The 16,391-nt window shown below is 40.7% G+C and overlaps 1 protein-coding gene and 1 non-coding gene across 3 annotated transcripts in view; both read left to right on the top strand.

Annotated features, from left to right (window-relative positions):
• Window positions 1-252: 252 nt before the first annotated feature.
• intu (inturned planar cell polarity protein) overlaps window positions 253-16,391 on the top strand; it is a 25,544-nt gene continuing 9,405 nt past the window's right edge. The window contains exons 1-10 of one of the 2 annotated variants that reach the window (XM_078276436.1): window positions 253-721; window positions 3,073-3,674; window positions 5,205-5,290; window positions 9,494-9,709; window positions 12,690-12,808; window positions 13,330-13,419; window positions 14,049-14,126; window positions 14,454-14,637; window positions 15,570-15,623; window positions 15,841-15,903. In XM_078276436.1, the coding sequence (XP_078132562.1) occupies window positions 636-721; window positions 3,073-3,674; window positions 5,205-5,290; window positions 9,494-9,709; window positions 12,690-12,808; window positions 13,330-13,419; window positions 14,049-14,126; window positions 14,454-14,637; window positions 15,570-15,623; window positions 15,841-15,903 (1,578 nt within the window). In that variant the 5' untranslated portion in view covers window positions 253-635. Of the gene's footprint in view, window positions 722-1,749; window positions 2,001-3,072; window positions 3,675-5,204; window positions 5,291-9,493; window positions 9,710-12,689; window positions 12,809-13,329; window positions 13,420-14,048; window positions 14,127-14,453; window positions 14,638-15,569; window positions 15,624-15,840; window positions 15,904-16,391 lie in introns of those variants that run through there. The other variant, XM_078276435.1, reaches the window with a different exon arrangement.
• trnan-guu (transfer RNA asparagine (anticodon GUU)) lies at window positions 10,217-10,290 on the top strand. The gene has a single exon. It is a non-coding gene; the product is annotated as a tRNA-Asn (tRNA).

Below are 16,391 nucleotides of genomic sequence, written 5' to 3'. Positions count from 1 at the left end.
CATTATGGTAGTACTGGTACTTTTGATTATTTGAGCACATTTACTAATAATAAAATACGTATGTACTCTTACTCAAAAATACTCATGACTTGTGTGTAAAATGTGATATTGGTACTTTCAAATATTTTGGCACCCCGTTTTGAAGAATCGTATGGCAATATTCAAAAGTGGGCAGTAACAGACCACTTTTACTCTTTTTAGCTTTTTGTTGGTAGCCCAGAGTAGGCGGGGCTTTACTCCACCTGCCAAGAAGACCGCTGGGACAAATTCCGCTCCGCTGCCTTGGAGAAACACTCAAAACTTAAAAAAACAAAAAAACACCTGTAGGTTTTTGGTATTCTCCCTTTGAATAGCGTGGGTGTTAAACCGTTCACTCCTCTGTGTCAGTGACTGACATGAGAAACTGGAGGAGGATTCGTTCTGGTCTTGGATACGCAGTTCAGCCTGCATGGTGGCGTCTGAAACTTCATACGGGACAGAGGAAAGGAATTAGTTTTGATCTTGTTTGTGCAATAACAAACTGTTTTTTGTATAGCTTTTCTTTTAAACCTCTGGGAGTTTTAAATTGCATCTTCACAAACTGGACAATTTAAGTTAATACAGCGTTGTTGGCCCGGCGAAAACATGCCACACACATGATGTTTAACATTTCTATAGATGGAGGTTCATTCTCTAAAAATTTAGAGGACTTCGACTCTATTCGCAGTGTTCTCCTTTACAGGTCAGTAAAGCATTTACATGATGCGTGGATGACACAATTATCGCTTTCTTTTACAAGTAGGGGGATTTTCTTTATTCAGGCACAGAAGTTTGCTAAATACCGGAGGGGATTTAAAAACCTCGTGCAAGTCTGTAGGAAGGTGGAGAGATAGGGGGACAACAAATTGAAAGCGAAAGTCTGCATTTAATTTAAAATTCAGTAGACACAGGCAATTAATGGTCATTGCATCCACAATTCCACATTCGTCTGGGGTCCTTTCATTGTTGTGGCAGTCAGAAGTCAGCGTATGGTGGGTACACATACCTATCAGATTTCGTCATGAGTCATTTTGTACCCACCACTTTTTTTCTTTTTTTTTTTTTTTTAAACCTCGAGCTCAATTTAGTTAAAAAAAATAAAGTTCATAACACATAATTCTTGAGCGACAGAGGCCAACAAATCCACAAAAATCTCTTATCCACACAGGGCAGGCACAGACACAGCCGTTCTGCTACTCGCTTCTCTGTTCACAACCCTGCTACAACCGTAACACTGGGATACGTTCTAGGTTGGGGAAGGGGTGGGTGGCACCTGTTTGCCAAATAGAACTTGTTACTTCATCAAAGCTTTCTTCTTCATAAAACGTGTCGGACATCATGACATTTTTTGTATACATTTTTATTCATTTACATTAGTAGGCTAAGCTAAAGGACAGCGTCTTTCAAACCATGAAATGCGTCATTGTACCCAGCACATTTAAAAAAACACTGACGCCCGTGGCCCTCATAACACATCTTATTTTATATCACCTCATGTATTTATTTCTATTGAGTTAAATTTAATTAAATTAAATGTCCCCGTACATTTAATGTGAGCAGGTGTGTGGTGTTGTCTATGTGGTTTCTGCATTATTTAACGGGACGAGTGTCTCCTGCTGCCAAGTAAACTGGCACACGGCAAAGAACGCTCAAGAAAGCGTCTGCGTTGTCAGGGGCAACTGCACCGTCCACCAATCAGATTGGGCGCATTCGCCGCTCGCGTCACGTGACACCTCGTCAACGCTTCCAACATGGCGAGCGAAAATCACTGTTGGTTTTTTTAAAAGTTGAGCTTTTAAAGACGCATTTCGTGATTGAGTGGGAAATAAAACGTCTTATAGACAAATGGCCTCCGCAAACGCCCGCAAGTGTACCGAAAAAACTCTTTGTCGCGGTCAAACGGAAGAAGATGATGCAGAGCACGACCACGATAGTGACTGTGAATCCACATCATCGAGTTCCAACAGCTCCGACTACTCCAAGTAAGAAAATAATTTGACTCCGTGAATACAAACAAACAAACGAACCGTTTGCACATCAGACCCCGTGAAGCTGCTTAAGATGTTGAGATGAGTCTGGTTGAACAAGCTATAGCGTACACAGAAAAGTTAGTGAGGAGGAGATACTGCAACATGACACTTAAACAGTCGTTTTGATGGTTTACAATGCAGATATAAAACGTAGGCTGTGGTTATGTGGCTGTTTTGAAGCATTTATTTACACATATAATCTAAAAATAGTTGTTTTGTGAGTAAAAGTACTTGTAAAAGTTAGGCAGTGGCCAGTTTTGCCGAAGAGGGAGTGTCATCCTATCCACACAGTTTCCATCCCTCCTCCCTTGTGCTTTTCATAGCTTTTGGGGAGTGTTTTCAATTTGGGAGGTAAGCCTTCATAAGTAATTGTATGCTTCTTGTCATCCTCTGTAAATTTATGGATATCACATTAAAGCTGCCTACCACAGGTTTCTTCAAAGAAGGTTTAAAAAGGAGAGAAACCAAAAGGAAAAAAAGAACTAGTTTTTTATTCTCACACTTTTGGTCAAACGTGATCACGCTTTTTACATATAGTAGTTTTTAGTTTAGCTTTTTTAATTTCCTCATTACAATACACATGGGCAATAACTGATAAAAGTAAATTAAAAAGAAAAAACTATATATTTTTCTATCAAGTTGGCCACAACAGTAGCCTAAATACTGACACTGCATGGGTAATATTGGATCTCTTTCAAGACAGAAGTAATTAGAAATGTGGATATAATGGCAAGCGAGTAGGAGCATTTATTGTACATTTCACTCAAGAAAAAACAGCCAAATACATTTTTGAAGTAGTGACTCTTAACTTCAGTATGGCTTTTTGGAACAGAAAAAGACAACACGTAAACTTTATCACAGTATGAGGATAACCAAAATCTCAAATGAAATCTAGTCCTGTATCATCATATCGATTATATTAGTACGTCTCGAGTCCCTATTAATCCAACCCTCTTTTACCAGTTTCCTACCACTTTACCTTTGATGCCATTGTTTTTTCAATGCTCTGTTTGATTTCTTTCAGTGACTTGGAACCAGAATGGCTGGATGACATCCAGAAGAATGGCGAGCTTTTCTACCTTGAGTTGAGTGAGGGCGAAGAGGAGGTTGCATTGGCCCACGCCGCCAACCAAGGTGTGGCCACTAATCATGTTCGCTTTAGCGAAAAGGAGGCAGAGGTCATCACGGAGGAAAACAAGAAGCAGCGATGTGGTTCATGGACGAAAGGTGAGCCCCCATTAAAAAGGTTAGCCAGGATCCTCAGGAGAAAACGCCGGCCATCTCAGCGCAGAGTTGGAGGGAAGGATGGGGGTAAAGACAACTCGACTTTATCATCACCTCCAGCATCCATCCTGAAGAACCAGCCAGGTCAAAGGCAGGGTGTGATGGTTCAGCAGCAGCAGCTGAAGGAAGTGTGTGTCTACCTCAACCCTAAACGTCTTGGAGGTTCATCAACACCTCTCTCTGACAGTGGAGGCCTGCTGGAAGCGCTGCTGGGGGTGGTGCATCGCCCGTCCTGGAGCAGAGGACAGGCAGACTCTGCAGGGGTCAGACAGGAGGAAAGACTGACTGTTCATGGATTAATACCCAATAGCCCGGCCATCAAATGTGGCCAAATCTTAATTGGTAAGACCATAATTCCAACAGTTAGCTGTTGTTAACTATACAAAACTACAAAATATAATTTTTTTTTTTTTGTGTGTCAGTGGTCATCTTAAATACCTTCACGGTATTTTCTATACAGTTTTGAAAAGGCCCATGAAGATAGTCCTCTAATACTACATCAGCTAAACTAAAAAAAGTACTTTTTGTGACTGACTTTATGCAGAAGGCACTCTCTCCATCCTCAACAAATCTAACTGCTTCCAGGACAGGGAAAACACAGCTATGCAGCAGTTCTGATTTCAATAACAGTCATCTGTAGAGTCATGAACCAGCACTGACTCATTTATTTCCACACCACACTGATGCACTGCAAAAGCATGCACTACAATTATTACAACACAGTCTTAATTTAGATTTCTTGAGATAAAGAGCCCAAAGCTTAAATAATGAGTGTCATGTCCAACACCTAATCAAGTCAGCAGGTGGTAGCCTAACTGGCTAGCTAACTATGATTTGATTATCTATTTGATTAACTATGATTACCTATGAAGGTAATTGGAAAGAATTGTTTTTATTCTGAAGGAAGAACTAGCCTTGTTATTCATCATGTTGTCTAGATATAGCCAAACTCTTTCAGTGTGGCGAATCCATAGTAACAACTACACTACGAGTGATACAAATCATTATCATAGTTTCAGTTTTTAGCTCTGCGTTGTAAAACCACAAGGGTCTTGTTACTTCTCATTGCCATTTTCTAGCAGCAAGTATATTCAGTCCGAGTGAAACTTTCAGCACATTTTCATAGAGTGAATGTAACTCTATATACAGATCTGGTCCTGAAGAAATGGTAATCAGTCTGTTTGAAAGCTTGGCTTCTCTGAAGTGATTTTCTACTATCAGGGCTAATGATCGGACAGCTTTTACTAGCAGACGGAGGAACGCCAGTCGTGCCTCAGCACAAATGACTACCCACATGAGTTACTGTTTAGAGAAGCTTTTTATGCAGCCAGCTACATGCTTAAACAATTAGCCTGGTTAAATACCTGAAATAGCTCTGTTACTGAGATGGTGGTCAGCTGCCCTGCACAAAAGCAGGTGAAGCTCTTTACTGGCCTTAGACAAGTGCATAGGTCAGAAGCAAATCACAATAATACAATCAATAAAATTATTCTAAGTAATGTTCTTACTGTCCATATAAGCCAAGTCAATATTTAATTGCTGACCAACACCTTTCTGAGGGAAAGGGAGAAGATTGCACCAAAAAAAATGAAGGCACACTGCTTTATTACAGTACTAACGTTGATTGAATTTTGGTGGAATTCATTCCCGTTCATGTGGACAGCATTATGCTCAGCTGTGCGTCAAGAGAATCTTCTGTCAGATCCACGTAGCACTTCATCTCAGGTTCTTTAATTCTAATGTATTTCTTGGCCCCATTTGTGTGAAACCCCCAGTTTAATGTGGGACTGTAAGCTGATTGAACATAAACTAATAGCATTGTTTATTGGCATTACTTATTACTGATAAATGTTACTTTTCTGCTGTGTTCAGGTGATGTGCTTGTCGCAGTGGACGATGTGGACGTGGCCTCGGAAAACATTGAGAGGGTTCTGTCCTGCATCCCAGGGCCAACACAGGTCAGTGTGTGTAAATCTGCCGAGTAAAGGCTCAGTAACAACAATTTGTTTTTAGTTTTTTTATCGATATTGATAGCAACCAATTTTACAATTAGTCCCTTTTTTATTTGAGGCCCACAGTGTGAGTGTTTGGGTTTTTCCTGGCTTGTCACAAACTGCAAACTTGGACAGTAAATATAGACATTAAATTACTTTGAAATGCATAGGCTTTTCTAAGCTGCTAAAATGTGAATAGAAAGCAGAAGTCAGCGCAGTTTAACATTAGAAAAACCTCAATTACTGAGAAATGATCCTTTGATCGGTAGCTAAAAAATCCACAGTCTGTGCCTCAGTCGTGCATTTTCACCAAAAAGCAGACCATCAAAAAGTAGGAATTTGCAAATGACAGAGTCTGTACGGGTTGATGGCGAACACAGCGGATAGACAGGACTGCGGTGTGACTCTTTTTTCGTGCCACAGGAAGTTGTTGTGGGACTGGAAGCTCAGCTGATTAGAAGATGTAGTCGGAAACTAAATTACATTATAGGGAAAGAGCGGGGAAGATTCTTTTGGAAAAATACAAGGTTCCTCAGGCACCACGATGACTCTAAAAAGACTTGGAATAGAGTTGTATTGCTGACAGAATGATTGTTTTGTGTGAGTGTGTGTGTGTGTGTGTGTGTGTGTGTGTGTGTGTGTGTGTGTGTGTGTGTGTGTGTGTGTGTGTGTGTGTGTGTGTGTGTGTGTGTGTGTGAGTGCATGCTTGTGTGTGTTGGAGGATGGCTTTTCTTTGTGCCAGCCCTCCCAGATGGAACGTAGACAGTACTTATTAGGTTTGGAGGAACAAATATGAATATTAAAGTCAGTCCACCATGCCCTTTGCTAACCCTTATAGCTCCTTCATTAGTGAGCACTAGTGTGTGTGTCCATCTAAAAGCCAGCGCTAAATGACTGACATCAACAGACTGGAATCCCAGTCAGAGCACACTCCAGTCTAACCACATCCTTATTATTTATGATGAGAGAAAGGGCTGCAGTTAGCCCACTCAGCCTTTTTACCCAGTGATTTCTCAAATTTAGGGTTTGCCTATTTGAAAGTTTCTACCGTTTTTAATGTCTGAATTTGATTCCCTCAGCTCAATCAAAGCAGAGCTATTTCTTATATCCTCATTTAATCCTTAAGATATGAGGATATCCATTTCACAATTTCTACCTCTCACTTCCAGGACTGAGTGAACAAGTGAGAGTCACCAATTGAAAGGTACATCACTACTAGGTTCTTCTTTAATAATACCTTTAAAATTGGCTAAAATGGCTGGCAGCCCAGATACAGGCGCCTACTGGGGAGGCGGGTGGCCTGTGGTTAGTGCTGACAGGCCTTGGAGAGTTCTGGGAGTAATCGTTGGATTAGAAAAATACAGTTTCTAAATTTTTGACCATGGAATATGGTCTTTTTTTCTTCAACATATTTGGTAGGCACCATATGATCTAGGACTACCCACGTTTTTTGAAAGTAATGACCACAACACCTCATTAATTTCTTGGACATTCTAAATTGCTTTCTTAGGTTACATGCAGACACAAACAATGCCTGGGTTAGGAACTGGAATCCCCTTTCGGTCATCTATTTAAAAAAAAAACTATGTAAACAACATAAGCAGTCATAGAATGTTCAATAAATGACATATTTTACATTCTGCGTTACAGTTAAACACCAAAGTGTAATTGGGGTGTGTCCAGTTAAGATGTAGTGATTAAAACTTATAACTGGATCTGCAAGGTCCCCGGTTGTTTGAGGTCAAATCCCAGCAGAACCTCCACTGTTCCGACTTCGTTCTGCTAAATGTCTCAGTTCACTAAATGTCTCAGTAAGGGAAAAATCTTCAGAACTACTGTATTGTCTTTATAATATATTCCCATTGTGTCAGGGTTACACAGCATTATTTCTCATAGAAATAAAACCTGCATCAAACCCAAGCCCAATGATAGTTTCTTGTTCTGATTAAAGATGCGGACCACATTAAGTGGATCATGCATTGGACAGATATGACAGATGCGCATTTAATACAGTTTCTTTATCAATATTATACAATTCAGTGTTTTCACTCTTATATTCATCTAGTCACAGCAGGCCGCAAACTCAGTTGTATGTGCCACAGCAATACGTACTACATAAAATTGCCTTATTTAAAAAAAAAAAATTAAAAAAATGGTATTGTGGAAAAAAGTTGGATTGGTGCATCCCTTGTTCAACACATCTTTTTAGCTTTTTTTTATCTAAGTGAACACACTCTTTAATGGGGGTGTCATGATTCTCCAAATCTACGATTCGATTTGACTTTTGATTTTAAGATCACGATGCGATTCAATTTTCGATTTAAATATTTTTTAGACTATATGGAGTCTTACTGCATAACAACATAACGAAGAGTTAATAGATGGCAGTAGGGTACTTTACAACAACAGCTTGAGTTTCTTAGAGTTTACAAGATGCACCTGAATGCACCATGAGTTTATGCAGTGCGCCTGAGTGCACCATAAAATTCAATTTGGTAAAGAGTTTTTCTGATTTGCTAAAGGGCACTTACAATTCTTCCTGACCACTGATTTCAACCAGAGATCTTAAGCACATTCTTTTTTAGGAATTTAGCCGCTATTTTTCACATCTGGATTCTGGTTGTGATTTTCCTGAATTAACATCAGCTTAGCTCCATAGATGGCCTCTCTAGTGCTGACAGGTTGTAGCCCAGAGTCAGTACAATGTGTGAACAGGTATGCCACCATAGTGTGCAAACAATGTACATTGTGAGTCTGTAAAGTGTGAGTGAATATTCAGTCTTTCGTTGTCCGAAATGTGTGTTTCAATCGATTATGTGCATGTGTTATGTACACATAATACCATTACTGTGTATCTGATGTATTGTATGTTTGGAAATGTAAAAAATGTAGATTTGACAGATTGTTGCAGTTTCTCATCCTTCTTTGCACATTGACTGCATGTGTTCCGTGTGCGTGCTTGTTGGATTTCATTTGGTCAGCTCTGTTTCTGTTTCCACTTTGACTTTCTATGAATGGCAGCGTAAAATAGAAAACTAGGGTATGGAAAGTACTGCATGAACAAGAAAAGATAGGCTGTCTGTTGTGTTGCCACTGTTTCTCCAGTTTGCACAAGTCTGGTTTTAATTTAGTCAAACACGCTCAGTCAAACACACACACAAAAACACACACAGATCCCTGCTATTTGTTATGCTGCGGTCAGGTCTGGCTGCAATGTCACTTTCTCTCTGACAGTCACCATCCTGTTATTCACTTTTCAGCTTTTTCTGAATGACTGTGTAATGATTGAAGTTTTTTCTCCCTTTTGGCAGCACGGCTCACGTGCACACCTCTATTTTCCTAAAGGCCCGGACACACAGAGCCGATAATCGGCCGTTGGACAGTCTGGCGAGGTCAGTGACTCGAGTCTGTTCGGTGTGTTCCGTGCCGTCGTCCGTCCGAGGGGCCCTCGTCCTTCATTTTGGCCAATTTGACATGTATAATCGGCGGGGCGGGCACTGCCGGCAGTCGGACTCAAATGACCCATCTGATTGGTAGAGTGCTAACCCGGAAACGAGGAGCGGAATGAGCGTGAATAGAGTCTCTCAAAATCTGACGAAAATTTTTTAAACTGACCTTTGTTGATCTGAAATGAAGACAGATTCAGCAACTGCATGGCCTATTTCTCGCTTAAAATGTTTTCAGAAACACGTTTCGGTGAACTATTTTAGTACAATATGAGATCGTATTCAAGTAACAAGCCGCCACGACAGTCCGTCTTTGAATTTCCAGAGAAACAAGACCCATGTGACGGGTTCGTCCAATCTACTGCCGGTTTTCATTTTTGGGCGACAATACAGATTAGCGCCGCCTGCTGTTATGGAGACGTATTACGTGTCGTCTCTTCGGTGTGTTCTGAGGCATTTTTTTGACAAACTCTGAGAGACTGATCAGTCCAACTGCCTTTTCTGCTGACGGTTGGCAGTCTGGTTGGTGTGTAAGCAGCTTAAAACAGACACATGAACACTGTTCAAATTTCGAGTAATAATAATCATGTGGAGCCATAGTGGCAGATTCTTTAGAAATGAATGAACTCTGAGAGGGATTGGTGGGCAGGCTGATGCAATGATATAACAAAATAGCTGTTTTTTGTCTCTTTTTCTTCTCTCCTGTTGCCACCATCTCCAGGTGAGGCTTACGTTGGAGACGGTGGCTCAGGTGGACAGAAGCAATGCTAGTGACGCTTCATCAGTCCAAAAGATGAAGGCCTCTCCACCTGTCAGCCAACTGGTGCGTCTGCTGTGGGGGGAGGACACAGCCGAACTTGAGATGTCCATAAGACACATCCCGCACATTGTCATGTACCTCTCACTTAAACTGGACTCAGCATCACCACAGGACGAGGTCAGTTCGCATAAAATTCATGATGGAACATTTATTGGTCTTGACAGAAAATGATGAATGACAAATAACACCAAAAACCTTAACTGGAATTAAGACTTGTGTGTAAACTTCAATTTAAACCTCATCTTAGCCATTTTGATCAAAAGTCCAGGAACTAAAAGGTTCCCTCAATGCACTGCATTCTTTTTTTTTTTTATTGCATCTTAAGACCCTCAAAGATCATTGACGACGAGGTTGAAATTATTTTGTTGTTCTTTGTAATGGCTCCTTTTTATGGTTAATCTTGGACTTGAAACAAAACACTGTTTGCTCTGGAAAAGTCAAGTGTATTTGACCAATCAGCAACATTCAGTGCTGGAAACCCCACACTACATAAATTTAAAATGTCATGATTCAAATTTTTGCCATATTGCCCGGCCTGACTCTTAGTCGTAGTCTTAGTAGTAAATGGTAATTCAAGTGTGTTGGACTGGAAGATCATAGCCACACCCCCTATTACTTTCCAGAGTCTCTGTGGCGTAATTGGTTAGCGCGTTCGGCTGTTAACCGAAAGGTTGGTGGTTCGAGCCCACCCAGGGACTTTGTTTGCTTAAGTAATCTGTAAATGAGTTAGCTGGTTTCTGGGCTCAAGAGTAGTGAAGAGTAGTGGTCAGATGCCAAAGCATTAGTACTTTCCTGCAGTCACAGAGTTCTTCCGTGGAAACAGTTATTAAAAAGAAACATGGAGGGAGCATTGAAAAGAGCAATCCTCTTCCATGACAGTCAGGTGGGAAGTGGGTGCTGACAGTTGCCAAACCAAACCAAAATATTGCCAGTAAATCTAACAAATGGAAATGATAGAAGAAATGGAACTGAAATACCAATTCAGTCCGCAATACCAAAACTAATTGGAATGTGAATAGAGATGCAATTACAGAGGGGTGGGTTTACACTCTCCCTATTGAATTTTACCTGCTCTGAATGCTCGAAATGCCTAATACCATAACACATTTACTTCTTCACATTTTCTGAATTCATTATTATTCTGCGGGCCAGACTGAAAGCTTTGGTGGGCCGGATGTGGCCCCCGGGCTGAATGACCACATATTTTTCTATCCCTTTGGAAAGATAGTGGGTCTTGTTGGGGAAACCTGATCATGACTTTGTGGTCAATGGCACACTGACTCTTTGGATTTTGGATTTGAAACATTGAACTATACAGAAGTACAGAGGTGTATTCTGACTGCGGAACGGCTGCGTCCTGACTCCGTCCCAGCTCCGGCGATCGCAGCCCTCCGGAGCAGATACGCAGAGCTTCTATTTTTGCCGGATGCCGGAGAGCGCCGCAGCAATTCAGCACAATTCAAATTGTGCAGGACAGGAAGTCGAGCACAGAAACAAAATAAAACATCCGGTTAATTTTCAAAATAAAATACACCGTGCTCACGGCGGATCATATTTCCCTGCACTACACCTTGAAAACACAGCACAGAGTTGTTTCCCCTCTACTCCTCTGGGTGGAAACAAACTGTTGCTGGTTTTGTGGTTCTATTCTACGTGAATTCGCGAGATCTCGTGGATCCTCGTGACTACAGCTGTCAGTCATGGCCGCAGCCGTGCCGCAGTTGGTGGAATTTCGGTGTTACAGAAAACTACTGCTCTGGAGGGTTTCCAACGCCTGTGGTGCCACTAACAGAAAACAGAGGGAAAGGGGAGAAGTTGAGGCACAGCTCTCGTCAATAAATGAGCTGTCATTTTAGTGCTGTGAACTTTATTTAGGGCACTGTTTTGTATCTTTTATATATTCACTTGTAGTGAAGTGTTAATCCCATATTGTTTATGTGTTTTCTTGCTCTGAGAAGCAAATAATTATTTTCTGACCAACACCTCCTACACTGTAATCACATTTTCCCTGTGGACGACTATTGGCAGGTTGAGGTTTTCTTTATGGTTGTATTTCATAGTTCTGCAGTTCCTTTTTTGTGTGTCTGCAAGCCAATTTTTTTTCTTGACCTAAACAGCAGTGGAGAGTACGGGTTGTCTGGAGCCACATAAGCCAGTGGTTGATTTTGTAAATGATAGTGTTGTGCAAGAATATTGACTTTGATGAGTCCTTTGATTGCAAGGTAGCAAAAATTGGTTCAGCTTTGGTATTTTCGAGTCTTAGCTGTGTGATTATTGTGTGATCTGAGCATTGTTTTGCTTGTATGTACAGAAAAGATGTAACTTAAGTGTTGTGCTGTGTTGGTTGTTCTTGTTTCTTTGTTCTGGTTGGCAAGGCTATAAGGGCCTGTTATTTCAAGGTTTTTATTCCCTCACCCACCACTCTGTCCTCTTATCTGCCCTGTATCCGTTAGAGTTGCCAGCATTCTGGCAGGAATACTAATGTAAGAATTGTGTGTGAAGCACTTTGTAACTGTGTATTTAAAAGCTATGTAAATAAAGCTTTACATTTACACTTACTTACTTACTTACTTACTTACTAAAATGCTTAATAGTGCTCGGAGCACTCTGTCGTCTCTGCTTGGTAGTTGGTATTGCAAAAATAGTTTGTAATGGATAAGTACTAATCATGTTATACTGTAGTTTGGTTTTCTCTGAGCTTCAGCCGAATTCCTGTATTTCCTGAATTTGCTTATCTTTACTCTGGAAAGTCAAACATGTAAAATATTTTAGTAACATTCATCTTTAAAGTGACATGTTTATGTTTGTCCCAAAGTGAGAGTGGGTTGTAAAACTGAAACCAAACTATTATTGTTGAGGTGACAGAAAAAAATCATCCAGTGGTTCATCTGTTCATTCTTTTTTGCTGTCTATAAATCTATCAGACTTACATTTTAGTGACTGTAGCATCCAACAACAGATATTTCACATTTTTATGTGACATTTATCTGTTCATAGGCTCACCAGAGATGTTTATTTCTGCTGAATATATCATTTTCATGACACAGAGCAACACTTAACCAGATATTCCTGTGTGAATGTGTGTTTGTGTTTGCAGGAGGAGATCTTGTACAAGTACCCGGTGTCTGAAGCATCCGGCCAGCTGAAAGGAGTCAGGGGGATCTTCCTCACTCTGTGTGACATGCTGGAGAATGTCACAGGAGGGCGGATACTCAGGTAGGAGAAGCAGCATGCACCCACAATGATGCCCTTATACTTCAGTATAATTACTTTAATAGTCCATATTGGTTGTAAAGCGCATTGATGATACTGTAAAGTGTTAGCTAAACCCTTTTAACTTTTTCACACATACTGCTGGTTGTTTCATGAAGAGGATGTGGGCCTATTCAGAGCAATTTTTCCATCCTTTTTTTTTTACTTCTTCCTTTCTGTTCCATTTAAAAAAACAAACAACTGGAACTCAAGGAAAGATGCAGTGGCTCTCTATATAAAATTATAATAGGGCATCAAAATGAATGTGATGATGGTAAATTCCTAAACAATTTTTGTTGTAGCTCCCTCAAATTCCTAACTTTTCTGCTAGTTCACCGATGGATGTTTTGAATATCAACACAGTTCACAGTTAATTTTAAAACAACAGTGATCTTGGTGAAAAGTTTGGCGATTGGAGGAGCTATTGCATGTTAAGAATATATCCATTGCATAGTGTTCATGGCAACCTTGCCTCCTCCCCTCAGTTCTTCTCTCCTGCTTGGGAAACAGCTGGTACATGTGGGCTACTGGAAGCAAAGCAACAACCTGTTGGTCATCGGTCTTCCCGCTGACAGGTAGAGGGAGGCAGCAACACACATGCTACACACAGAATATTACGCTGTGAGAAAGCTCCATCACATTTCATTTGAGCTGCGGCCTTTGCCAGCTCAGAAACCGACAACGTAGACATTACCCGGCAAGAGTTTGTTCCATATGGCAAGTGTTAATGATCTGACAGGAAATTTTCAGGACATCACTTTTTAAAAATCAGGGTACTGATACTGGTGTGGTGTACATGTTATGAGCATGACGTGTGCTTGAAAAATGAACTTTTTTTGTAGAAGAGGAAACATATTTATGAGCATGATCTGTAAAAACAATGTGAACGTGCACATGTGCTTCTTTTTGTCCTTTTTGTTGGCAGAATGAATACCTATTTAATAAACGTGGTTGTTCATGAGATGAGTCATATTACCCACCTTTCATTTTTGGCAACTGGGTCAACCCGATCAATCATCATCTCTGTTGAGAAATAATCTCATTCGTGCTTAAAAACCACATAGATTGATTTTTGAGGAACACTCACATTTATGTATAAAATGTTTTTCCTTCATGGCTCCTGGCCATTAGTCCAACTATTTGATAAGATAATCTGCTGAAGTTTAATCAAATTTGTGTTTGACATTTTTCCATTTCTCTTCAGGGTTCCACTGCTGTATTTGCAGACGGTGGTGGGAGACGTGGTCCGGACACTAAAAGTGATGTACGGCTCCTTAGACAGGTGGGTCTGTCTTTGCTTTCCTGTGGTCCTGCTGAGAGCGCTGGTTGAAACTTGCCCTTTCTGGCTGCCTTTTTTTTTAATGCTTAATGCAATATATACTAAATAAAAATAGTGTGTGTTCAAAGCAAAAGGAAATTTTCCAGCTGGATTTTACAAAAAGTCATTGTCTCAATCGCTTAACCCCCTTTTTTTTTTTTTTTGCTCTTAAATATCTTTACCTTCTTCTACTTCTTTTATCTTGAAATGTAAGGATTCTTTTAGTTCTATGAATTACCTTTTATTTGTTATCATGACACTCATTTGTCAACTTTATTGTGTCATCCGTAGTGCGTTCTGTAAGGCGGACCATGCTCCCAGGTTGGACCACTTCTTCTGCCTGTTCTTCCAGCAGCTCATCCAGCCGTCTCGATTGAGGGACGGCTCCTCAGCCCCGACCCCCGACGTCTCAGGGACCCTTTTTCTTGATGGACTGCCGGCGGTCCGATGGCTCACGCTGCCTCCCGAAATCAAGGTGCATTTATGTCTTACGTGAGAAGACAGGAATATTATTTATATATCTAATTTAGTCTTGGAGCAGAAGTAATAACAGTAATAACAGCTATTTGTATATCTTTTGGCGTCTTTCCATTACATGGTACCTGCTCTAATCGCCTCGACTCTACTCGCCTCGACTCTACTCGCCTCACCGTGATTCCGTTTTCCATTGCAGATTTTAGTACCGCCTCAGCGTGGCTGGTCGTCATAGCGGCGCCGCAGTAAACTGCCGTGACCTAACGCGACACACACAGAACGTCGAAGGTGTGTTGTTGTTGCCACAGCCAGAAGACACATTTTGTTTCAAATAAAGCTGGAGGCAGCAAAAAAAAAAAACACAGCTTGCTAAACTATTTAAAAATGGCGGGTTTGTTCAGGCGACCCGACCCCGGATAAGCGGATGAAGATGGATGGATGGATGGGTTTGTTCAGGACACCCCCCTCTGTCGCTTTAATGTCACCTTTTGGTATCGGCTCAGCTCGCGTGGAACCTTGACTGAGGTGGTACTAAGAAAAGTACCTGTTAGCAGGTACCAGGTACTTTTTTTTGTAATGGAAAACCAAAAAAGGCGAGTAGAGTCGAGGCGAGTCGAGCAGGTACCATGTCATGGAAAAGCGCCAATAGTGTCTCTGTTTCCTCAACCTTTTGAAGATGAATGTGATGTTGTCACAAATGTAGCTATGGTGCCCTCTAGTGTCCACTGTTGTAATTGACACAATGTATCACTGGAATAATTCAAATTAGATGAAATTTCAACGATGTCCATGAATATATTGGATCAATGCAGTAGCAAAGACTATGGATGACACTACAAGAAATTGGATATACCGAAGATTAATCACATAGTATATTTGCCATGCTAACAATTAAATGCTGTTAAGCTTACGTTTGATTTTCTCTGTGCCCAGACGGAGGTGGATACTGTTCTCTCTGATTTTGAGTCTTCTGATTTTGGAGAAATGGTGAGAAAACACACAAGTACTGCTGTCTTGCAATCATAACGTACTTTCAAATGTATGCTACCTGTTAGGGATTGGCATTTGTAGGGGATTTGGCATACTTATTTCTTCTGTTCAGTGGCAACCGTAATAATGAATAATGTCCTATCTGCTCTTAGAAAGTGAATTAAATCTTTGTTTACTTTCTTGTACTTTCATTTTTGTTTCTATTTCTCTGCAGTCTGAGGACTTCTTTGGCCTGAGACGTCTGTATGTAATTCTTGGCTCATGTTTGTTCTACAAGGTAGGTCAAAACACACATGCACTCGCACTCGCACACACTTCAGTGCCAGCAGCTTTAACATATTTATATCCTCCCCTGATGGTTCCCCACCGTCTAGACAGCCATTCTTAAATGTCAACGACCCAGCTAACAGATGATGATCTTTCATACATGACAAGCCTGTTCTCAGACAAATCATCAACCTAATTACTCTTAAAATATTAACCAAGGGGAGATGGAGGTCATTAAGCAGTAGACTGTGTCGTATATTATGTTACGGTGAAGGTGTGAGAATCACCTGGGTTGCTCACATTTTACTGGATGTAATTTTTTTTATATATGTGCTCAGGTGCAAGGTATATCTGTGTGTGTGTGTGTGTGTGTGTGTGTGTGTGTGTGTGTGTGTGTATATATATATATATACACACACACACACACACACATCAGAAAAGGGCTTTTGGTACTCGCTACATTTAGAAGTATTATTTTGCTCTACAAAATGTATTTTC

Source organism: Sander vitreus, chromosome 19 (assembly GCF_031162955.1).
Source record: "Sander vitreus isolate 19-12246 chromosome 19, sanVit1, whole genome shotgun sequence".
Lineage (NCBI taxonomy): Eukaryota > Metazoa > Chordata > Actinopteri > Perciformes > Percidae > Sander > Sander vitreus.
The sequence above is the reverse complement of the archived record's forward strand: the minus strand, read 5'-3'. Positions and strand labels throughout refer to the sequence as shown.